General features: G+C 39.4%; 1 protein-coding gene across 3 annotated transcripts in view; it reads right to left on the reverse strand.

Moving 5' to 3' along the window:
• The window catches only part of plxna1a (plexin A1a), a 409,386-nt gene that overhangs the window by 186,524 nt on the left and 195,700 nt on the right, over window positions 1-27,162 (reverse strand). For all 3 annotated transcript variants that reach the window (XM_055223304.1, XM_033969420.2, XM_055223306.1), the window contains exon 4: window positions 23,843-23,974. In XM_055223304.1, the coding sequence (XP_055079279.1) occupies window positions 23,843-23,974 (132 nt within the window). The remainder of the gene's footprint in view (window positions 1-23,842; window positions 23,975-27,162) is intronic.

Below are 27,162 nucleotides of genomic sequence, written 5' to 3' on the forward strand. Positions count from 1 at the left end.
ACCGACTATGATGTGAAAGAATAATGTGATGTAATGCGATTTGGCGGTTTTGAAATGTGCTATATATTTCCAATTGGATTATTATTATTTTTAAATTCCTACTTTGTTCCGTGACGAATCAGATTACATTACACCAAAGGTTCCTTATCATTCATTCGTTTCGGCCATTTAAAAGTGCACGAAGCGGTAATATGATCAAACGCAATAGTTTCATATAGCAATGATTCCACCACTGACATTTTCCACATACATGCTTTAATCTGCCAGAATACACAGGTCGCAAACAACAGAGAACGCAGATGAAAGCCATAATCTATGCAAATGAATCTGCGCCTGATCGACTTGCACATTTTCCTTGATCAAATCACAAAAGCTGAGGTTCTTTTCAAGTCCGCGCCGAATATAAGATTGTATTTACAGCAGCGGGCCCAACATGGCGGATTGCTCATCTCGTCTGTGGATCTGCGCCTGCATGCTGGAGATAAAGATGAAACTTTAATGATCTCTGTGGGGAAATCAGAGCCGCCATGTTAACAAGGACATCAAACAAAGACGCCCCAATGTACCTGCCCGTTCTGCAACACAACCTGAGAAATATGCACGTGTCAGGGAGGCGCGGAGACAGACAGGAAGTCCATCCATCTACACGGTTATCATTAAACAAGCGCGCCTCTCTTCTCATTGTGTGTGCTATTATCAAGTGACAGATTCAACACGGCGTTTCGGGCAGGTTTAACACAGGACGTGTTACTAACAAGAGAAACTGACGGTTTAAAGGCTTTGTTCAGTTACTACGGTAGCCTTGGTAAAAGAGTTAGCGTCATGCAATGTTATGTTGTATGCTCACCAAAACATACCTGACTGGAGTTTTGCTTAATGTCCCCATATTACGTTATTTTCTGATCTATTTTATAATGTTGTATCCTCATCAAAAACATACCTGGACCCTGCATATTTAGGCGGTGTTCTCTCAAACAGAAAACACTCTGTTCCACCTTGTGATGTCATGCAGTGATACAGGAAGTGCTCCACTCCATACACCTTCACTAGAATCATGTGTATTCTTAAGTCGATTTAGATAAATCTTGCAATATAAAATGCACAAATTATAACATAATGATCCACGGGCAGCAGACACAAGCACAATAAAACTTGTTTAAGTCAACCACAATGTAACTAATCTATGTATATCGACTCTACAACACCTTAACACTTGTTTTAGTCCCATTAACTACACTATTAAACACACAAACTAGACTTTTTATCTATTACATTTCCTCATAATCAATAACACATCCCAAAAGGCCAATAAAGACATCTTCCATCATCACGAGCAGCAGCAAGGCCAAGATGATAACAATGACTACTATCCAGGTCCATTACAGAACCAAAGGAATCAAAATACAACACTTATAACGCTATTTATACCTCCCCTTTAGCGTTTCTAGTATCTCTTGTTAACTATCTTTTACATTTCATCACTTCATAGGCGCTACCCATCATCTCGGCTTTTTAAAGTTGCCCGGTCTGAGTGAAGTTTTCTGGGTCAGGCACTCGAATGCATCAGTGGCCAGTGGAGATGAACGCTCCGCCGCACACATCCATAAGCAGCCTGTCCACGTGGAGAGGACATCAATAACCCAGGGAGAGCGGGGTTAGGCCAGGTGAGCCGGAGGGCCTGCTGCAGAATCCTGATCACAACCGCAGCCACAAAACAGCACCTGGCTCGGCACACTCTCCGCCCCGCCACCATAAATCAGGCTTAATTTCGGGAACAACAGCTGCATAAGTAAATAAAGGAATGGTGCTGTGAAGCTTCTGAATAAACATCGCAGCTTAGGGGAGTGAGCAGCTAAGGGTTTATAGGCACAGCATTAAGGGTGAATTCACACTTGTTTTGTGCCAAGTTTATAGTGCCAGTGTATACTTGGTTTGGCTCTGCTGTTGCGATGGTTTAGTCCGTGTTTAGATTCCGGTTTACGCCTTGATTTTGATGTGTTGTGCGTGCGAGGGTGAATGCAAGACTGATGATTAATAAAGCGATTGATGTCTGTTAATTACTGATGTCTGTTAATACATATATTTAAATACCTTAAATCTCTTCATTTTGCAAATTTAAGCTATAAGGCAAATTTTCCGCTAAGCAAAATTTGACCCATTCTTCAGTTCATTTTGGAAAACAGTGGACCCAGCAATAACTAGAAGCATTTTCCCTATAGATTCTCAGTCAGGATTTTGATCAAGAGTACCGTAGCTTGAGGATTATCGACTCCACAGAGAAAGGTTACTCGCAGTCCAAGTAGTAAATAGTAAATATGGTAAATGGTCACATTTTTATATAGCGCCTTTCCACCGTCAAGGCACTCAAGGCGCTTTACATCAAGGAACCACTCACCCATTCACACACACATAAATACACCAGAGTACGCAGACACTGAGGGCAAAATAGGTAAGTGTCTTGCCCAAATACACAACGGCAGCATTCATCTGTGAGAACTGGAGTCGCTTTACCTTCAGATCAGTGGAAAATGCTCTTGTGACTTCCCTTGTTCACACTACACTATAGATCATAATTTAAGTACAGATGTGGTATTATTGTCTAATCGGAGTATTATAGATTAAGTGCTGTAGGGAAATCGCGCTACCAAAGTAATCAACACATAAACCAATGCATACAAATAACTCACTAATGTTATAATATAAAGTCTCATTTACGCTAATGTTGTATCGAGGGCTATTTTTAACTTTCCCTCGATTTGTCCTAAAACGTGCGGTGCCAACGTGAGCGATGAGCAGTGGTGTTGTAATAATTCCCTAACACGAAGCAGTAATAGGTGTCAGAGGTGAGAGGGATCAATAAGGCCTGTGCGCATAAATGGGACAACTCAGCGTTATGAGAAATCAATGGCATATTAGGGGCGTGCATGACGAGAAATGCACAAAATGTCTTTCAAGAACTGCTCCGTGTAACACATTTTAGTCAGAGGTAGCTTCAGCAGATATGTACATGCGGGCCTGTCATGATAAATACAATATATGTCAGTTGGAACAATAATTTTTAGGGGGCAGTGGAGACTTTTTGTTCCTACTAGTTGGGAACTTTTTGTTATTTTTCCTGTTCTACGATTAGATTTGAGCTGTACAGAGTTGATGCATTATAGATACTAACTACCAAAATTTTTCATTCTGCTATTTATTTATTTATTGCAGTTTGTGTTATTTAACCATATCGCAAATTCAGAATAGTTTTTAGGGAATAATTTTACTTTAGGGGTATTGTCAGTGGCATAAATTAGCTACAATATTATCGTTTATTGTCTATATTTTCTTCAGCAATACATCTTACTTCAAAATTTGTTACTGCGACTTCTAAACCTAATTTACTCAAATCTTGCAGTCATGATTCCCTGGTATTGAAGTAGATTGGAAAGGCGGCAGACATTAGCAGGCATTATGCGAAAGGCAATACAATGCAATGATATATCTCTGTATTTTTATGCAGTCTAGTCATCACTCACTCCACTGCACCTCAAGCCAGATTCAAATTGGTTTATTTCAGTGACATGTGAGGCGGATGAGCTCATTGGTCATCTATCATTTAGGAAAAATTAAATTTTGTTTAGTGCTTCGCTCACTGATTCCTTTTTTTCTTTGTAAGTAGCCATATTGTGATAATGACGGACCATGCATGTCCCTGATAGACTAATCCACCTGTCAGTCACACCAATCTAAACTGATGGCTACACTTATATCTTTGTAAAGTTTTGGAGAAGTGTGTATTCTTGATCCCAGGCGAGGTTCCCCGTGTTACAATCAAGTGTATTTGCAGTGCTTGTTGATGTCAGTAGGCCACGACCTTAGCAGAAATTCCAACATTTACCTCCCAAAACAGACGACAGAAGGTGGCAAAGATGGATTTTGTTGAGCTTGTGAAATCTAAAGTACAGCTTAGCTCTAGACAAATTGACACATAGTATTTGGATTTTGTCAGAGGACTCAACCTCTTACATAACATCAAAGTAGCAGCAGCCTTTATTTGGAAACTAGTATTGACTTTTGACTCATAGCTCAATATTGTGGAATGTAGACTAGAGGTTGGAGGGTGGCCTGGCTGTAATCAAATTGAGATGTTATCAGAATGGTGCCAACTTGCAAAGACTGCAGTTATGTCTGTAATGCAATGTAATGACTACAAAGTACAAAATATTCGCTCACCATGGGGCCTTAGAATATCACTTGTTAACCTTGCACATTACAGTACAGTTAAAGGTCATATATTACACAAAATGGACTCCTGTGAGCTCCAAGCCATGTTATAATATTGTTACCTCCCCAAAAACTTATCTGGCATTGTGTTTTGCTTCATTCACACATGTTTGCTTAACCATTTGTCTACATCTCCAAAGCTAAAAATGCTTTATAACGCCACTTTGCGATGTTATACAGTGCTACTTGTGAATTAACAGCTCTCTTTAAACTTTAATTCAGTACAGATTGGCAACTCCAGGCTTGAAATCATCCAAATGTTTATAGCGAAGGTGTATGGACTTTAAAAACACACTGGCGCACTTAAGTATTACCATATGACATCACAAAATGGAACATCGTGTTTTCCGTTTAAGGTTTTGTGCGTTGAACATGTGTGAATGAAACAAAACAAAACTCCAGGTATGTTTGCGATGATGAAACAAAATTATAATATAGATCAGAAACTAGTACGGGCTTTTTAATTCTCCTGAACTTGCTTAAAACCAACTGTAAACTGAGTGAATTCTGATTAGAACGCAATCAACTTGGTTTGTGTGAAATTGTTAAGCCCCTAACCTACAAACAATTCTCAACTTTTCTGAAACGGTTACATTATTATTCCAACAAACACATGATTGCTTGCTTTCGCGTCTTTAACCCCAATCACATTCCTTTCATCATTGTTTCAACCATTCTTGTAAGTCAGGCTAAATTGCACATTTCAAACCTCCATACAACCCACGTATTCACACAAACCCATCTTTTAAAAGCAATCTCTCGCTGCCACTCATCCTCGCCGCTCCATCTACAGGTTCCCCTCCAAAAGCATGTGTTTTTCAATCCCTCCTCACTCGCGCTGCCCCCGGTGTCACTCTGACGTACAGTCTCACACAAAGCCTTATGGGAGATTCATAGCATGATAATAGTAACTCGCGCTTGATAACTATTATAATGCTACTATTACAAAGCACGGGCCTCTTATGGGACACCAAATAGCGGCAAATTGCTGTCATTACTCGCGCCCGGACAAATACCATACTAGTAATACCGTGTGCGAAGGGAGGATAGGGGGAAGGAAAAATATGTCAGAGCCTAGCACAATAGTCCCCTGCACAAGTTTATTCAATAGGCTTTGTGATAGCGCGAGGATGATGTATGTCTATGGAGGCCTTCTATTATTGAATGCTAGCAAACATATAATAGGCCAGGAGATGGAAGATGCGCATGCAGGGACAGGGGCTTTGTCTTATGGAGGTGGTTAGGACCTAAGTGAAAAGCAGCTATTAGTAATAAAAATGGCGTTTTCATTCCGGGGCTATTTGCAGCGGGGAAACATATTTATCTAAAAAGAGAAAGTGAATTAGGAGATAGGAAAGAACAGAAGGGAAAAATAGGCTGTTAAGCATTAATTTTAGATTCCCAGTGGAGGTACATTGTGTTTTGCTATAATGTATCTACCAAAATTGAATGTATCTATTTAACAATACCGCAACTGGGAACGTCTATGTAAAAAGTAGACAAGTTTGCATATTTTTTTGGCGCGATAAGCTAGCAAGAATTTGAGAAAACGCCTTTTAGAATTCTTTGCGTACGGAAACGGCGACGGTATGCCGAAGCCACGATCGCTCTGGGGCACGTTAAAGGGAATGCGGCTGCCGAATGCTTGCAACGAACGTAATGATTTCAACGTCGTGAATTTGAACGAAGTGTTTTGCCCAAGGATACAGGAATGCCGGTAGATCGAGCCTCCGACCTCGCTGAATATCTCGGACTGTTTCTGCTCCATATATGTATACTCCTTTGTTTCCTTTTGACCTACATGGAAAAATTGCTCTTTAAATTGGTTTAATATCTTCAGGCAAAACAATGAACTGCATGTACCTCTGTAACATCCATTTTCAACGTAAAAAAAGTGCGCTATGTAAGTGTGATGGAGGGTCTACCACCTGCTTGTCTTCAGAGAGATGTTATTGCTTTTTCTGGAATGTTCTACTGTATGGCATTATCTTCCTTTGTACACACGTGGACAGAATTGTTGGTACCCTTCGGTTAATGAAAGAAAAACTCACAATGGTCACAGAAATAACTTGTATAGGGCCACTGACAAGATTCTAGACACCTGTGATGCAAATTAGTGGATTAACATGTCCCTTTGGTCACATTATTTTCAGTTTTTTCTAGGGGTACCATCATTTTTGTCCAGGCCTGTTTCATGAGTTTATTTTTTTAAATAATTCCGTTGAAGCATGGTTTTAAAGCAATGTCTGACTTTCACTGGTTACATTTCATAGAATTTTTATTTATTATTACTTTTGTCAGATTCAAGTTATTTCTGTGATCATTGTGAGTTTTTCTTTCATTAACTGAAGAATACCAACAATTTTGTCTGTGTGTGTATTTCCACAGAAACAAGCAAGACAAAGTCAATTTATAGGTCAGCTCTGTGGAGAAGTGACCTGCTTACAGTGAGAATACAGATGAGTTCCATGTGTTATATAATGCACAGAAACTGTTCACAAATGTATGGTGCACTCAAAGTCCAATCTGACTGCTTTTTGGAGTTTCTATAGGCCCTTAGACTTAAATTGGACAGTTTCACATACTGCTATCTTTTATATATCTGCTATCTTCTCGGCTCCTTCTATATATATTGTATTTTGACATTTGAAAAAAGAAATACCAGATCTTATAAATTCATAGATATAACACCCATTTTATGTAACACATCAATCTCTAATTCAAGTAGATTCTGACTACTAGGGGGCGCCCAGTGATCTAAAGGTTGGTGGCTCAAATCCCGCTCTCGACATAAACCCTGGTTGAGCAGTCAAATCCACTGACCCACAGGTTGACGGTGCAATTACAGCTCCCGCACTTAACACGTCTTGACCCCAGTGTCTGCGTACACAGGTGTGTGCACAGATGTGTGTGAATGGGTGAGTGGTTTGTGTCTTGAAGGTGGAAAAGCACTATATTTAAAACAGTGTGTGTGTGTGAGATATTAACAGCTTTTCAAATCATTGTTTATTTTACAACACTTTCTTTCTCATCAGTACATGTGAGCATACTGAGCTAATTGAGCTAATCGCAACGACACAAATCCCCATTCTATTTCACTCCTGTTGCTCTCTGAATTAGCCTCGTAGACTGGCTGTGCGGCGGCGGTGACTAGAAGCGGAAGAAGCGGGGAGTTTATTGCAAATAAATAAGAGGTACAAATGAGCCGCACTCATTTGGCCCCTGATGGAGGGCCTCTTAATTTGGCGAGTCACAGATGAGGGAGGGGTGAGCGGGGGTCAGGAGGAGCAGGATGGATTGGGGAAGACACACTAGTGTAATTGTGCTCAATGTTTCATTCGGCATATGGGGCCTGGGCGATGGCAGCAGCTATAGACAGGCTCATGTGTAATTGCCCCATTCGTATAATATGGACAGGGATATAGGTGCTATCACAACACAATGGGCTGATGGATAGCTTACTCTCACCACGGTAACATACAGAGATTACGGCTGCCTCAATCATTTCACATGGATAGTTATATGGAGGTTAATAATTGGGAACTGTAGGATGTGATCTCAAATGTACAAAATGTGTGTGGTTTGTAGCAATGCTGGAAAGTAACCAAGTACAAGTAGTAAAGTATTGTACTTCCTTTTTATTTTTACGTATCTTTACTTTACTTAGGCAAATTTTACAGTGGATACTTTTTACTTTTACTTCACTACATTTGAGAGAAAGTGTCTGTAATTTCTACTTCACTACATTTTTGAACTGGACTCAAAAGTGAGTACTTTTCATATGATTCGAGGGTTTATTTTTACCATGTTCGTAACAACATCCTGACTAACATTTCCAAGTTTAAGCTTTGGCTTTGAGCAAACTAAATTCATAAGACACACGTGCACACTCAGACACCCTACATTTTAACGGGTACTTAAATACTTTTACTTGAGTAGATATTTTACCTGTATATCTGCACTTTTACTTGAGTAACAAAATTGTATCTAGTGTGGAAGAAATCTGACAAATGTATGGTCAGTGAATGAAGATGTTTGGAGGAGAAGCTCATGATTTCAAATTTCTTTCTGACCCAATTTGATCATGAATATGGCAGAATGTAAATATATTTTTCATGGCTTAAAGCAACATTGTGTAACTTTTGGAGAATGTGTATGCATGTCACCTGTTACTTCCATGGAAATATAAAGTTACAGCATACTGTGGAACACTCTATATTGAAATAGATGTGTTTCATGTTATACTATGGAACATTAAAGCAAAAGGAACAACATTTCCATGGAAAGAAGCAGGACGAGACGCTCTGCTGTTTTTTGGCTAAGAAGTTACACGGTGAGGCTTTAAATTTCTTCAAGTTGGTCTATTTAAATGCATCGGACAGAGGGTGCTATGCTGTGACATTACATATATATAAAAAGAGTGTGTTGGATGAAGAGGGCTTCCTGATTGGCCAGTTTTTCCAGTAGTGGAAGGGGACAGGAACAGTAGGCGACCAACAACACGTTTTCAACTCACAAAGACAATAGCATAGATTAAAGGATCACTCTGACATGAGCAAAGTTATTCGGATGGAAATGTTTTGTAATCATATTGTTTTTCTTTGATGTTCAGTATTGCTCCATCCCTCTCATTTTATTCTCCCTTTGATGGCATTATATTTTTTGTTTTTTTGTTGTGTTTTTTTTAGTTGGAATTGCATTTGTCCAACTTTTTCATTGTCTCTCCCTGTCCATCTCTTGGCTGCACTCTCATCTGTCTTGAATTTGGCTGGACACGCCGAAAAACAGAGAAAATGAGGCCATAGATCACCACGGCGACATGGACAGACCAACCTCACAGGCACCAGATGAAGCCAGAGCGGAACACACACCAGCAATGGGGATAATAATGACACCACAAAACAAAACATTTCATTCAAAAATGTTCCAGTTGGTGAAATGTTGTGAATGCACCATTTGAAAAGTGCTATTTATCTGTTAGAATGACAACTATCTCATATATTTTGCCCAGTTAACGTCACTTCACTGTCAAGTAAGTACACTGTGGGAGAATGTCTAAACAGCAGCTATACACACGGAGCGGGTTTTGTTTATCTATGGTTGAGATGGATAAAGCTGCCACAGCTAACAATCTGACAGTTAAAACATTTCATTTATTTATTTTGATCTTTTTTTTATTATTATTATTACTAACTAGTGCTTTTAATAAGCCTCTCACAATAACACATTTTTAAGCACAATATATTGCTACAAAGGAATATTGCGATAAATGATAATATTGAAAATACTAATACTATAAACCTTTTTTAAATCAATAGTATCATTAGAAACCCAAAGATACAACAAATAAATGACAAAATGAACCCATAAATAGCCATGGAAGTTTTTTTTTTTTTTTTTTTATGCTACAGCTCAAATCTTACCATATTGCAAAAGACTGCAAAAATCTCCACGTGATTGCAAAAAAAGAGTACCTGCGATAAATATTGAGCCCTAAAATATATTGTTCCAGCTTTAATATATTGAATGATAAGTCAAAATAATAATTATCATGACAGGCTTAGTTACTAAAACTCAAACTTCTAACTGGATTTTGATACTAAAGAATTCACTCAGTGCTTGATGTCAATTATGATACAACAATAAAGACAAAACATGATCTATTTAATAATATAATGTTATTTTCAAACACAAAATAGCAATACTTCCTTTATCTTAGCATGAAGTCTTATATCCATTCTGATAAACCTCAAAATCAGTCATTTATGTCATTTTTTGCAATATCGATACTTGTTCAAATGAGTATCTAGTCTTGATGACAATATCAATTAGTATCTGATTTTTGTGATTTTTTCTTTGGGAAATCTTACAACTGACTTGGAATGGGACAGCAGACAAGTCATCGGGTTCCCTTCAATATGGAACTGGTCAAATTTTCTGGGCTAGGTGTCTTGCTCACAGGCACAACAACAGAAGGCATCCTTCACTTTACTATTGATGCTGAAAACACCTAATAGTCTCATTCCATAGCAACCGTTCAAATGACCAGAGTACGGTCTACATAGGCCAACGTTATTACAAATTCGAAACATGATAAATTACTGGAGTCAATATAGACCGGGGCTGTCCAAACTATGGCCCAGGGGCCAAATGCGGCCCTCAGACCAATTTTTGTTGGCCTTCATGCCTCCTCCTAAACTGATCCAATTGATCAGGAGATTCTACTTCTACAACCTGAATAACATCACATTGCATTATGACACACACCTAAAAATAATCTTCCAAGTCTTATTAATGGTATAATGGCTCTGTCAAAACTGTGTTAAATTTGACTCCCTGTATCGACACTGGTTTGTGGCCCTCCGCTTCAAATATATTTCAATATTCGGCCCTTGGTGAAAATTTTTTTGACACCCCTGATATAATATTTAAACCAAACCATAAACCAGATTTATTCACAAAAAAGTATTCTAAATGTATAATATTGTTAAGCTGTATAAAGTTCATAAATCAACCTTGTACAGCTCAAATCTTATCATACTACAAAAAGAAATAACCAAAAACTTCCCACTACCACCAAGAAAAGTACCCATGAGAAATATTGCCCCCCCAAAAATGATTGTTCCATTTAAGTCGATAATAGTAATTACTGTGACAGACAAGTCGACCCATATGTCCATGGCTAGTCTCTTGCTGACTTCAAATTTTAAGAAACATTTTAATTAATATAATCTTCTTAAACCCATTTCTGATCATCTCAATCTATTCTACCATCTCTACCTAGTCAAACAATACACCTAAAAACGATCCTTAGCTTTGGGGCATGATCTTTTCACATATTTCACACACACAAAAACTATTGTTAACTGTATTTTTGTCCAGTCACAATAGTAACTTAACATGGCCTCTTCCGCCCAAGTCTGTCTGCAGAAATCCTACTCGACTCCAACAATATGACACACTACCTCCATTAAGTGTAACATTACTGCACTGCATTGTACTTATCCAGCTACAGTTACAAAGGCTAAACGCAATTTTACCCGCACAAAGCATTAACTGGTGTTAGCATACACCTGTTCCATTGTATGACAGCACCTGGAATATAATGTTCCGCTAATCCACCATTCCGACGCACATAAAGGGTTACATTATGCTAGCTTACTTTGTGAACCAACAGTGTCTGAGTGTAATATGCCAGTAAACATGTTATTTATCGCCGCGCATGCCTTCGTAAACTGGCATGCAGAGTACAAATAAATAGTTATAGGGAATTCTGCCCCAGCTGTCAGTCTTTATGGCTCACACGACGTTCCCGGTTTTACACAAATCAACTTAAGCTGGTTTCCTGGTTCAAATGGAAGTCACGGTGCTCCTCTCAGCTCCATTATGTCGTCTGCTGCCTTCAGAGCTACTGTGGTACACCACTCCATCACTCATCACTACAGACTACTACTGACAGAGACTGGGGAGAGTGGAGTTGAGAAAGGAGTTGGTGTGACTTTCATAGATGGAAACTTTAGCACATATAGAATAACTGTTATGGTAATACCGACTTTCCCCCAGTGTGTATATTTTCGATGAATTTCCGAACACTATTTCAGAAAATTGTCTTCTTTGTCTAAATCAAGATAACCCAATCGCCAAAAAATCCCAAATGGTACTTTTTAGGTATCATACAGACATTAGAAAAGTTAGTCTAGCTTGTATGTAACTTTTTTCTCCATGGAGATGTTCAGAATATTGGCATATATCTTGCATACAGTCAAATACAGATGTTTTTTTATTACCTTGAAAAACATGCATTCGTAGTAAGTGGGATCGCCTCTCCAAAGATCTGACTGCTAACTTGACCTGGGCACATCACCTGTTCGTGTGTATCGATATAGAGAATTTGAATGCCACACTGTGTAACATTTCAGGCAAAGCAATAACATCTCAGGGACACAAGCAAGTGACAGACCCTACACCGAAAAGTTATATAATATGTTTTTAAATAACTTGTCACATTTTTATATAATGATTTCCCACCTACAAGGCACTCAAAGCTCTGAGGGCGAGGAGGGTTAAGTGTCTTGCCCAAGGACACAACAACAGCATTCGTCTGTGGGAGCTAGAATCGCACCGCCAACCTGTGGGTCAGTGGATTTGACTACTTAACCAGTGATGTTTACTTCAAGAGCGGGATTCGAACCTGCAAAGTTCGGATCAGTGGACGAACTCTTTACCAACTTGACTACTGTCACCCATAGTGTCATAGTGTATAAGATTCCAGGTAAAGCATTCCAGGTGAAGTTCAATTCAATTCAATTCAATTCATTTATTTTTGTAACGCCCAAAATCACAACAACAGTTGTCTCGAAGGGCGTTCATGTTTTGGTTGATGGGGGAAACCGGAGTACCCGGAGGAAACCCATCCAGACACGGGGAGAAACATGAAAAACTCCACACAGAAAGGCCTGGTGACCCGGGGATCGAACCAACCTTCTTGCTGTGAGACATGAGTGATGGCACTCAGTCACCGTGCCGCCAAGACACAAAAAACAAAACAACAGGAAGAATCAGACACAACAAGAAAAATCAGACACAACAGGAAAAATCAGACACAACAGGAAAAATCAGACAACATAAGAAATCGGCCAGGAGACCAGACGAGGAGGAGGAGAGCCGGGCGAGGAGGAGGAGAGCCAGGCAAGGTAAGAAGTAATAACGTCTCCATGGACACAAGCAGGTGACAAACCATACACCGGAAAAGTTGCATAATACGCTTTCAAACATCAATCTTGAAAAGGTGGATAGCAACAAAATGCTTTGAAAACAATCATCTTAAACACAACACATTCACCAAAGTCTTCAACTCTCAACAAAGCCCAGTCTCAAGTGAGTCCCAAACAAGGGTAAAAAGCCAGCATCGCCAACATCAGGGGTCTCAAACTCAAATTATCTGGAGGCCGCAGGAGGCAGAGTCTGCGTGAGGCTGGGCTTTGTTAAAATCTTCTCAAACGTCATCACTGTTTTCAACATACATGAGGAAACATGCCAATTCTTGTAGATTTTATGGATATACATTGTTATTTGTTGAATCTTTTGTGACGGGAGTACACAGCGCGAGTGACACGTGTGATTGGGGTTTATCGATTTGGCGGAACCTTCTACACGCAACATGGTAATACCACACTAACATTAAACTTTCATATTGTCATGCGAGCCATAAAATATCGTCTCGCGGGCCACAATTGGCAAGTTTGAGATCCTTGGCCAACATTAATGACTATGAAAAACCAGTCAGAATAAAAAAACAAAAAAACAAAAACGCATGGATAGAATATGCAAACAGCACATATCAACAAAGCAGACATTATTTTGCATCTCCCTCTAATTGCCCATCTTGTATTTTAGTAGAAAAATAAGTTACGTCTTGTGTCTACTTTTTCCAGCTTGTACAAAAACCCCTGTCCAGCTCTGTACACCCACCAGCCCCATGCAGACTGTTAATGAGCACCCCCCCACCACCACCACCACCGCGCGCCCCTCCTCACTCTCCGCTCTTCCACACCTCCTCCTCTGCACTGTCAGACTACAGGTTTATATCTACTTGTTTTTATGCACAAATAATACTCACAATACGACAAGGTGCGCTAGGTTACGACAACTCGGCTCCTAAACTTTTCAAGAAGACGTTGATGTTTTGATAAAATAATCCTGCTTTGTGCGACAGCGTTTCTAAGCCAAAGACCGTTCTGTCAGTCATTCCTCGTGCCCACGCAAACAACTGCAGACACCAGACTCTTCCAAACCCAACTCGGCCCAATTAGCTAATAGCGCCAAGGGCAACTTCCAGTAGCTTTCCGTCTCCTCTCCTCCGCTCATTATTCGCTCCCCGTCCTGCTGTCTTCTCCGACGATTTTGTGACTTCAAAGTTGGACAAACACCAAAAGAAAAGTGGTTGAGGGGAGGAGGAAAAAAATATCGGAAGCGCACGCCAGGATTTCTCTCCCTGACCTCCAAGTCGCTGTAAACGCTGAGTGAATTGGAATACGAAGCGGCTTTGATGCCATGCCAAGGCTAGGGTTTCTCCGACTGCCCCGTTTCTGTAACAGCGGCTAAATCGATAAACGGAGGTGCATCAGGAGGACCGTTATGGCACCGTTTAGAGCCAAGATGGCCGCCACCAGGTCACTTTACACACACCCGACCTTGGCCCCGGTATGAGGAATGAAATAGCGAATTATATGGTGATCAGAGCCCGGGGAACCTATTGCACTCAGTCACTAAATCATAAGTCTTGTTTTATAAGCGGGGGGGATAGTGGCGCTTGGTCAATGGTCCATCTCGTCCCATGAAGCTGAGGTAGGTGCCCTGGCTGCACCCTGGTGGACTTGCCATGTTTTAAGATGATGTTTTTATGGGCAAAGTGAATACGGGAAATATTGTCATGGCATTTTTATTATGTCTCCAAGCCCGAGTCAGTTTTTACAATTCATAATAAAAAAATGTATTAACATTAGAAGCAGGGGCTAGGCTATGTCTGCTGTGCTAAGGTCATGACTGTCGTAAATAGGTTGTCATAGCAAATTAATTGTAAGGTGAAGATGCATTTTTATACAATGCGCTACCTGAACGTACTTCCAAACACATTTAGAATACTTTTACAATACATTTGGGTTTTGAAACATATCCCGTCTGTCCGGTTTCGGATGAACAGTTCAATACATGAAAGCTGGAACAACATATTTTTAGCTCAGTATTTATCGTGTGTACATTTTCTTTGCATTAGTGTTGGGATTTTTGTTATTTTAGTTGTAATACGAAAAGATTTTAGCTGTAGAAAGTTGAATAAGTACTTCTATGGCTAATTATTGGGTCATTCTTTTAACGATACTATCAATTTGTATTCAATTTATCAGTGGTGTACTGGGATTATGCTGCTTTATTGTTATTGTATAAGTGGCATAAAGTAGTTTCAACATTATCGTTTTTCGCAGTATATTTCTGTAGCGATATATCACGCTTCAAAATTTGTTATCGCAAGCTGATTAACCAATCGGAGAAACGTGTGGTCTGTTTGCGCCAACATAAACATGGAAACTTATGAGTAAAAAATCAAAAAAAATAACAGAGAACTGAGAAACAGCGTAGATTTTTTGCAGAAGCGCTAAACTCACGTAAAAGAGGTTAGAGCTACATTTTGTTCTGAATGTTACGTGAATATTCAAGAGACGATTCAGAGACAAGTGCTACAAATTAGCGTCTTCGGCACGTGACAAGTAAGGATGGTTCTTTAACGCTCTTTATGGTCAAGCTCTAGATTCTTCTGCATTCAAACAGAAAGTAAGAATGAGGGGCAGGTGAAGCATTAAACTCACTACCCTCCAATATCATCCCATCCCACATTACGAAGGGACATGGACGACTGACCAAGCATTAGCGAATTACACCTTAAGATGAGAACATGGCGTAATTACATCAAACGCAGTCAACTTTGTCCAAAAACATCTCGTAATGGCTCGCCTAAGTAACAGCAGCAATCTCCGGACACCACTAAAGACATGATAAGTGAATCATTTGCTTCGGAGATTCCTGTAGCCGCTCTAGATTATGACACGCAATACACTTAGCCATTTATCATCGAGCAATCTGGTGATGTCATCCGGGTGAGACATTCTTCAGGTGACGCCAGCGGGAGAGCGCGGAGACAGCTTGATATATGTCCGACTCTGCACTTTCTGCTCAATGGGAACGATTTAAACATGTAACAAAAGTGATTTAGCGCCACGGTTGGTTTTATGTGCAAAAACGAGGTGATTTCACAATGACTTCATATGGGAAGGAGACGCTTCGGGGTGCAAGGAAATTATACAACAGACTATATAAATTTTTTTAAAGTTTCGACCTTGTAGTGAATGGGTTTTATGTTTGTTGCACATGTGATCTGAGGAGCCAACCAGTGCATGGATAGAGGTTCCCACAGATAGGTTATACTTTATATACTTTTTATGACAATATATTTCTGAAACTAGTATACACACCACTATTGATGTGACCTACGTGATGTTCTCGACAATCAGACACTTGTGTGCAGGTGTAAGGTCCAAGTTAGAGAATAAGTAAGTTACATTTTTAGTATATGTACAGTATATGGTTTATGATTCTAAATATCCAATGGTCTATGTGCAATAAACCTGAGTAATTACTATTTTAAATCTGAATGGGCTGGAAGAAACTAAGATATATAAATAAAATTAATAAAAATAATAATAAATAAAAATAATAAATAAATAATAAATATAAATAATAAATACAAATATATTTAATAAATTAATAAAAAATAAAATAAAGGTTTCGAATTATTAAGTCAGTAAAAGCAATGTTGATATGTCTTGCTTCTGACCTCTGACTTACCTCGCCTTTTTTTATATTAGTTGAGATACAAACTAAAGTAACATGACTGTATTACTTCAATATATCTCATTCTACGTATATATTCCTTCAGAAACGCAAACTTCAGCAGCCAATATTAAAATGCACACAGCCTCTCCTCCCACACCAACCCCAGAGCCCCCATGTGAAATTGTCCGATATTAAAAGTAAATTCTTCACACTTTTCAACAGAAACTTTTGCGTCTAGAATTGCTATGTTTTTCTTTTGGATATATATTTTTTTTTCTCAACGCAAAATGACCTTAGACCATCATAATTAATGCAGTATCCAGACAGTCCAGTGCTTGGGGGGGCTCGATGGTACGAACTCCTCATCAATAAGACATCGACGAACCTTAAGACTACGGTTCAGCTAATGTTCACTAAGGGCTGTGGCAAAAGGTGTAGGGTGCTGATTTCTAGTCTAAAGGCAGCACCCTAGGGCACTTATTGGAGGAGAGAGAGCAGTGACACTTCGGAGCAGACTAGGGGAGGAAAGTTGGTCCGAATAACCAATGATGCATCCTGAAAACCAATTATGTTTTGCCACCTCGGCTGCTCTCCCCGTCTGCCGCGGACTGGACTGTGAATATGGGTTGGGCTGGAGGAAGACCATTATGTCCAGGCTAAAAGATATTTTTCCATCTTCGCTCTCAATGCCTTCCACTGGCTTCCAATTTGAATCTAACTGTAAGGGGTTTCTAAATATACAAATGGGGAAGCTATTGGAATTCAAGAATGAAATACTTTTTTATATTTCTTTTGCAAAATATTGAGTAATGTGGTGTTTGAATTGGCCGCTAGCTGGTAACCGGTCGCTATGGCTGGGTGGAAAGTGTATAGATTTTTTGGGCTTTTATTTTCACTGCCATTTAACCGAAATGTTCAAATTTCTTCCTCTTTAGGCTGTACTCTTCTCCATACCACATATTCGTACTGACAGAGGAGTTTGAAATGAATCTCGATCTCAAATAAAATGAGATTAACACTCACTTGCCACAATCTTTTTCGGCCAGTCTATCATCACCAGAGCAGCAAAATCATCAGCCTCCTCAATCTCACCAGCCTCTACATTTCCTCTTCATCATCACATCATAATCATTCATCACAAGTGGAGACTTACTTTCCCAAACTAGACTATCACAGTCCAATTCCTTCATCACTGATGTTTGAACCTGCTCGTATCTAAGTACCTACCTGTATCTGTGTATTTATTGAAGCGATTCTCAAACCTCGCAAATGGGTCTGGTGAAAATAAGAGGTAAACTAATACTGACATTTGTTTACTGAGAGTATTTTGTCATAAAGGACTACAACTTAAGACTGTGGCTGTGAGGCTGCACTTGTGAGACAGTAGCTCAGTTGGCATTAGAGTGTTTGTCCACTGATCCAAAGGTTTGCGGTTCGAATCCCAGTCTCGACATAAACGTCATTTTTTGAGCGGTCTGATCCATTGACCCACAGGTTGGCGGCGCAATTCCAACTCCCACAGATGAATGCTGTTTTTTATTGTCCTTGTCCCTAGTGTCTGCCTACACTGATGTATGAATGTTTGTGTGGATGGGCTAGTGGTTCCTTGATGCAAAGCGATTTCAGTCTCTTCAAGGTGAAAAAGTGCTACATAAAACACCTGACGACCATTTACCAAATTGTTAAAAATCTGAAATAAACACCAGCGTTTTTGTAACTATCGAACAAAAGGGCTAACAAAAACAACACAAGTGATAATCCTCACTATGATTATGTTTCAAAATTTGTAGAAAAGGCTCCATTCCTACTACTTGCCCCACCCAAATTCATAAATTCATGCATGGGAACAATAATTATGGCGCATTGAGATCCAAAATGCTTGAACCACGTCGATTAGACAAAAAAATATATATATTCTAATGTGCATGTATTCAAATGTTGTGTGTGTGTGTGTGTGTGTGTGTGTGTTTTTCTATTTCTTCATAATTAGAAGAAATCAGATCTACCCAGCATAGTGTGTGGTAAAATGCCACACCTGACTCGCTCCTGTCAGCTCCTTCTCTTCCTCTCCTCTTCCTCTCCTCATTCTCTCCTCTAACACACGGCGACATGCTGAGAACATATCCGCTTATCAAAAATAAAAGGCCGCTTTAATATTTGAGAAAGACTTCCTGGTGGCTCAGACATCTTTAATGCACACCGAGCGCCGCTGACTAAAATAATGATCATCAAAATTATCATACTAATTGATATCACCACTTGGGTATATTAATTTTACAGCCTATGGTCTATTGAAAATGATGGCATACTGTTTGGCTCCTAGCCCAGACTTTCAAGTCAAAGGATTTTATGCTATATTTATATAGCTCTATAGGTTATTGTAATTATGTGTAAAATTGTCCCCTCAAAATCCACCAGGCTTAAAATTGACAGTAATCCCATGCAAATATATTATCGTTGTAACTACACATTACTATTTTGACTACTAAATTGTCTAACTGTTTGGGTTACAAGGGAAGAAATCTAGTTATTAATTACGAATTTGCATAGACCACAGCCTTGTCCCGTTTTAGTCCAATAAGTTCTGGTTACAGGTTTAGTTCTGACTGGTTTGGTCCTGATTTAATGTAGTTATGATATTTAAATAGGACAACAGTAGCGCAGTTGAAGGCTGGTGGTTTGAATCCCACTCAAATATCATTGGTTCCACAGACACAAAGGTTGGCGGCGCGATTCCAGCTACCACAGATGAATACTGTTGTTGTGTCCTTGAGCAAGACACTTAACCCGCCTCGCTCCCTGTGTCTGTGTACGCTAGTGTATGAATGTGTGTGTAACTGGGTGAGTGCTTCCTTGATGTAAAGTGCTTTGAGTGGCTTGAAGGTGGAAAGGAACTGTATAAAAATGTGACTATTATCATAATCTTTTAATTGGTGAATGGGTAGTTTTTGTACCATTTAAATATTGTATCAAATCTACATATTTTGGATGGAACACAGTATATAAGCAGCTCACATACGCAGAGAACACTTTAAACTTACTTTAAACTGTCCTGTAAGAACTGAACAGGTATAGGCCTAACTGGGTTTGCATATTAGTATCAAATGATGAATTACTACACAATTTCTAATACTTTAAATAGCATTAGCTGTGTGTTTATAAGCATCCTTAAGACACAACAATTGGAAATGGCCTAAGAATGCTCATGAAACACAAACTAATGCTTATGAAGGCTTTATAAATAGGTAAGTAAAGTTAAGTCGCTATTTACAGTGGTGGAAAGCAACAAAGTAAAAGTAGAAGGATCTCAAAATCTGCATGAAATACTTTTACTTTTTATTGTTTAAGTACATTTTTAAACAGGTACTTTAATAATTTTACTTGAGTTGATTTGTTCATGTTGTATTTTTACTTTTACTTGAGTATTTTTTTTGATCCGGTATCTGTTCTTTTACTTCAGCAACAAAATTGAGTACTTCTTTCATCACTATTTAAACCAGGGGTGTCAAACTCAATTTCACCGAGGGCCACATCAGCAAAATGGTTTGTCTCAAATTTGCAAAGATATAAAAAATATGTCTGTGTAACTGCGTAAATCCTGATAAAATGACATTTAAAACAGTCATACATTTAAATTTACCTTGTCGCAGGCCACATAAAATGACATGGCGGGCCGCATTTGCCCCCGGGCCTTGAGTTTGACCCGTGTGATTTAAACCATGACTATTTTCCATCAAATGCTTCAAACAAACCCTTTGAGTGAGTGTGGGGACTTCCTCACTATATACAATCATAACAGCATCTCCTCGCACAGTATATTCTGTGCATCTTCCCTGACCACAATTAAACCAATTTCCTTGCCGTGTCCACAGCAATCAGTACATTTGTATCAGTTACACCTCTCTTTCTCTAACCTCTCCCCCCTTTTCCTCTCTGCCCTCTTCCTCTCTCCCCTCTTCCTCTGCACGCACGCCCAGCCTGACACGTGGAAGTCAATTAGGCGTAATCGCTGTGAAATTACACACCAGTGGTACGGCAGTTAGCGCGCGTACAGGGGGAGTGCGGCTGAAGGTTATCACAGTGCCGTCATTAGCTCTTATGGGATAACACAGTGGTGGATGTAACGCAGGGGAGAGGAGGAAGTGGGCGGGGCCATGGGGAGTGAGTCAAACCCTGTTAATAGATGCAGTGGTGGAAGGTAACAACTTTCAAGTAGTAAAGTGCTGTACTTAAGTAGAATTTTTAGGTATCTGTACTTTACTTAAGTAAGTTTTACAGTGGATACTTTTTACTTTTACTTCACTACATATGTGAGTAGGTATATGTATGTCTTACTTCAGTACATTTTTTAACTGGACTGACAATTAAAAAGTACTTTTCATATGATTTGAGGGGTTATTTTTAACACCCTAACAAAAGTTTTCGAGTTCAAGCTTCGGGTTTGAGCAAACAGAAATAAATGCACAGAATTCATGAGAAAAATTAAGAAATTGATTTGATTGTTAGTGCTGACCAAAATATGCATATTTTTTTAACTGATATCACTACATTTAACGCTTTCATAAATTAATAACACTATAAAATCAGTGGGAATACTTTTACTTTTTAGTCTTCAAGTAAATTTTTAAATGGGTGCTTAAATACTTCTACTTAAGTAGATTTTGTCATGTGATACTTTTACTTTTGCTTGAATAACTATACATACTTTGCCTGTATCTGTACTTTTACTCAAGTAACAAAATTGAGTACTTCATCCACCACTGAATAGATGTAATAGTATATGTACATGATCAGATTTTCTAGGACAATAATGCATGATCATTTTTGGTGGAACGTAAAAAAGTATTAGGTACCTGTACTTTACTTGCGTGAATTTTAAACGGGATACTTTTACTTCACTACATTTGAGAGAAAGCATCTGTACTTTCTACTCCACTACATTGTTGAATATAATGAGCACAAACAGACATTGTACTGTTTGAAAATCTATGTATCATTTTAGACAATTCACAGGAAGAATCAGCAACCGTGCCTTTGTTATTGAATAAATATACTACATTTAAGTTTGTATTGTAAGTATTGTTATATCATTTTACCATTGTTCTGACAGAGAAAATGTCAAAGTTTGTGCCAGTTGCTCAGTAAGACAGATATTATCCATAAACCAGGTCAATACATCTGCATTCTGACAGCTAATAAAATACACATTCTCCCAAAACATTATGATTTGCCCTTCAAACTCTGCTCTGTTAAGAACGCTGTGATGTCATGTGAATTGGACCTATAAAATAATCCTTACAGTGTATTTGAGGCCATCTTGACAGCATAAAACCAGGTTAGTACAGCCTGTGTTTTCTCATCTTGTATTGACTACTGAAACTATTTCCCATGAGGCAGCACTGCACAATGTTATAGCATTATGTCATGGAGCCAAGCTTGACTGATGCAATAAAGTGTCTTAATGCAATCAAATCATTTCTACAGTATTATTGTGCACAGGGAAATAAGATCACATGGCATGACATCATATAAATTGCCTATTTTTGCTTACACAATTAACAATTAGGCATCTGAACATGCTGCGATGTTAAAGGTGCCCTACGGAACTTTTCTAAGTGGGGGGTACAGCACAGGCTTGTCTCCGTGATCACAGTGGTCATTGGCTGCATTTTTATATAGTTTCAAGGATTACACCATTGTATGCAGACATTAGGGGCGATGTGGGTTAAGTGTTTTACCCAGGGGCACAACGACAGCATTTATCTGTGGGAACTGGAATCGCACCGCCAACCTGTGAGTCAGCGAACATTTATGTCGAGAGCAGGATTCGAAACAGCAACTTTTGTATCAGGAGACGTTATTTCTTACAAATTCTAACTAGAATGTGCCACGGTATATGTCATTAAACTTATTTGGCTTGTGTTTATTCAATTACAAGTGTTTTTATTCCTTCTTACTATAACTGTGGGCTTGCCTCTCCATAGATCTGACCTGTAACTTGGCTAAATAGCGCTACCTGCTTGGAAATAGATGAGTCCAGGTAAAGCAGTCTCCTCCAACAGAAAAGTAAAGTAGTCTACCTAAAATAAATGTGTTGTTGTAATTATATAGAAGTATCAGTTCAATCTGAAATAAAATAAAGTAGTAGACAGTGTAAATACCACCCCAAAAATATCTCATTTCACACTTCTTATTAAATTTCCTCGTAGGTGATTTGATTTAACATGATTATTAATGCATAAAATTATTTCTCACAATTAGCCCGGGTAGTTTAGTGTTCAATTAAAATGCAAACCTACGAGTGTCATTTAAATATACAGCTGTGACATGCTTCATCCTTACATGACACCATTCATTATTCATGATGTTAATTAGCACTGCTATATGAGCCTATATGTGTGTGTCTGTGTGTGTGTGTGTGTGCGTGAGTTGTGTGTGAGAGAAAAAAAAAAACGCTGCCTAAACTGCACCGAGTCCACTCTGTATGGGGTATGAATGTAATTAGCTTGATTGCTTTCCCCAGTATTCTGTACGTTTTAAATGAATTTTGCAAACTTACAACAAGAATTCACAATGTTATTTGTGTTTCCTTAGAATTTGAAATACATTTACTAATTTATGTTTCTTGAATACTGTTTGGATCGTAAATGGTCAAATTTTTATATAGTGCTTTTCCATCTTCGACGCACTCAAACCGCTTTACATCAAGGAACCACTCACCCGTTTGCACACATATTCATACCCCAGTGTACACAGACACTACGGGCAAGGTGGGTTAAGTGTCTTGCCCAAGGACGGAACAACATCATTCATCTGTGGGAGCTAAAATCGCACCATGAACCTACACGTCAATGGATCTAACTGCTCAACCAATGACGTTTACTGTATGTCGAGAGCGGGATTCGAACCGCCAACCTTCGGATCAGCGCACGAACAATCCACCAAATGCGCTACTTTCGTTCGTCTTACAGCGAAAAGGCCATGTGAGCGCTACCCATTATAATACATAAACACGCCCGAAAAATCATTGTTCTGCTTTGTAAATGCTATTCAAAATAATCTACATCACCAATCAACACGCGGGCTAAATCAATACACTCGGTAACTGCTTATTGATATCCAGTTGTTGTTAGCTCTTCGTCATTAGCTTTCACCGTGTGCTGTGTTCTGATTGGCCGGTTCTTCTTACCTGTTTATCAGTGAGCGCGTAGAGGTACTGGTGGTCCGGGCTGAACAGCAGGTCTCTGAGGATGGGGCTGCCGTCGCTCACAGCCACGTTCTCGTACAGCAGGGCCGACTGCACCACCGAGTTCACCAGCAGCTGTGAGAGGACAAGAAAATGGCAGTATTAGTATAGATCTTCTAAATAGCCGCACGCAAGGGTATTTTGGCATAATGTGAACAGCATCAACAGCTATAATAATAGTAATGCATAACACTGAAATAGCGATTTTCATGACACTCAGAGACGCTTCAAACAGTTCAAGACAGACAGAACATAAATGAAAGAAACAGAAGAAACAGGTGAGTTTTCAGGGCTTTTTTGAAGATAGTGAGTGTGGATGAGTCTCTGATGTGTTTGGGCAGGGAGTTCTAGAGGGTGTGGGTAAAAGTGGAGAAGGCCCCACCCCACAGGTCTTATGTTTAGTCCTGATGAGGGAGGCAACTATGGGAGGAGCTCAGAGGCATAGGTATGGGTCAGGTTATGGAGGGACTTGTACACGATGGAGCGCAGCTTGAATTAGATGGGGAGCTGATGGCAGTGTAGCTACAGTATGTTTGTGAAATATCTTGAATGCAATACATCTAAGGTGCTATAATAGATACTCATATGCAACAAGATGGCTAAACTTAATAACGATTCATATTCAATCTCGTCTAGATCTCGGAAGCTAAGCAAGTCCGCATCTGGTTAGCACTTGGATGGGAGACTGCGGGGAATACCAAGTGCCACAGTGGGGTAACAGTGACTCTCATGCAGGGCTGTCCAAACTACGGTTCAGGGGTCAAATGTGGCCCTCAGACCAATTTTTGTCGGCCCTCATGCCTCCTCCTAAACTGGCCCAATTGGTGAAGAAGTATTTTTTGTACAATATTGAACTAATTCTACCTCTATAACCTAAATAACATCACATTGCATTGTGACACAGACCTAAAAATAATCTTCCAAGTCATATTAAACGAACAATGTCTCCATTTGATTCCCTGTATCGACACTGGTCTGTGGCCCTCTGCTTCAAATATGTTTCAGTATGTGGCCCTCGGTGAAAAAAGTTTGGACACCCCTGCTCTAATGCATACAGTTGTTGTGTCCTTAGCATAGACTGTATATATAAACGGACATAGCTAACCTGCAAGCCACCACGTTTTGAACAGAAAGTGAGCTTACAAGAATCCATTTTGTGTAATATACTGTAGAACCTTTAAAATTACTTTACTCGCGACAACACACATATGTCTTAGAACAGTGCAAGAAACCAAACTGTAAGACTTGACTCTTCTTAGATTCATTGCATGTCATCCTGCCAAGTCTAACCACTCTGCCGCCGAGCACTCCCGCTATATTTCAAAACAGGCAAAAACACAGTGAGTCCTCAAACTAACCTAATTTTCCCCTATCCATCATCGGTAGTGTTTGTCTTGGAAACAACCCTATCACCAGTTGTGTGGATATTATAAATCAGGAGCAGTGTTTTGATAATGCCTTTGTGAGCAGATGCTTCATTAAAAGACAGATGCCGTTCCGACTTTTGTCTTTGTTCTCTATAACATCCACTGCATACAAGTCAAGTGCTCAGACAAACCTGCTCCGAGTTCCCCAGCAGGAGGCTAAAACCCCGGATTTCACACTTTGAAGAGGGAGCTGCGGATATTGACATTTGTGTTTACAAGAGACAGTGGGAGAGATCAAGGTAGGGGGTCCTGGAGGGGCCAAAATAGGACACCCACTCGTCACTTAGATTAGTATGCCTTTTAGAAGTGTTAGAGCTATGCCATTACGTCAGCTGGCATGTGTGAAGCTAGCAACACTTTGAAGCTGAAGTGCACATGTTTTCCTTATTATGGATGATTTTTGGTGGGATCTAATATATTAATCATAAATATGCAGCAGTCAAGTGGAACATGGGGAAGAAAAGTTGAAAAAAGTTAAAGGTGTACAATACAATGTAACTTTTCTGATAGAAGCTGCGACACCTGGGATCACACAAGTTATTACTTTCCATGGAATGTGTCTGTCTCCAAGTTACAGGGAGTTACAGGCAAGAATGTATTATTATATCATGAAACATTCCAGGTAAAATAATAAGATTTCTATGGAGACAAGCATGTGGCAGACTCCCCAGAAAAGTTAAACAGTTAAACAAGTTTTGTGTATATTAGATGAGCTTTGGCCAATCTGCTGCCCATATCTAACCCTGAAGGCCAATTATAAGCTTTTTACTCAAATTTTTAACAAATTAGTCCATATGCAATAGAACAGAAGACTTTTCACACCAAGTACCACCTAAGATACCACCTAAAATATCTGGCTTTCCATGTCCAATCTTCTATTCAGGTCGAAACTAGGGTTGAACCATGGATCTATAATAAGAACTGGATAAGACACTCCCCCTTCGTCCCCATGTGAGATCTCTTAGTGGCCCCTTCCATAGGTACTGCAGCTCCCGGGGGCGCTGGCCCAGAAAGTATTCCTCCTTAGAGCACAATGCATTTTTTTGGGAACAGCTTTCACAAAGGTTGGATTTTGTATGGACATGACCTTTTTAGAATCTTTAAATCCTCAAAAGATCTAAAAGTTAGCTTTGTAAGATTTAGCCTTGCCCCACTGTGAGCCCACTCTAGCTCCGCTCTAGCAGATATCGCTCTGATTGGCCAGAACCGATCCCGTGATGCGCATTTCTGTCGTCACACGTTGGGCGTTGCAAGGCTAGTATTCAGGAAGAAAAAAGAAAAAAAAAATCATGTGTGGCATATTTCGTGTCATTGAGCACAGGCCAGTGAAAACAACACAACACCATCGACTTTGGTTCATGTTTCAGATCTTATACTTCCGATTGTAAGTAAGTGAATAAATAAATATGCAAATAAGTTAAACTATAAAATACATTGTAATCCAGTACCATAATATTCCGCGAGTACAATCACTGCATCACTCACTATATTATACTTGTACAAGTGGCACTTTTCCAAATGGCTCTCAGTTGATTAGCATTGTACAGAAGTGTGCTCATTACAGATAATTAACTGCATCTCCACTCGTCAGCCAGAACACATGCTAGGCTCCCAATAAGAAGTGCTCCTATGTGAATGAATGCAAATGTATGGAGAGAATGGTCTGCATTTATCAAACTGATCTGTGCAAGGGAAGTTGTATATCATGTCGTAACCATAAAACTGTAAACACTTTAGTACTGCTGTGATGTTTCTCAATAGAAACAATTACGATGAGTAGCGGATAATCAAAGGGTATAGTGACGTAATTGTACACAAAATATTACATTTTTTTCA

This window comes from Periophthalmus magnuspinnatus, chromosome 7 (genome assembly GCF_009829125.3).
Source record: "Periophthalmus magnuspinnatus isolate fPerMag1 chromosome 7, fPerMag1.2.pri, whole genome shotgun sequence".
Classification (NCBI taxonomy): Eukaryota; Metazoa; Chordata; class Actinopteri; order Gobiiformes; family Gobiidae; genus Periophthalmus; species Periophthalmus magnuspinnatus.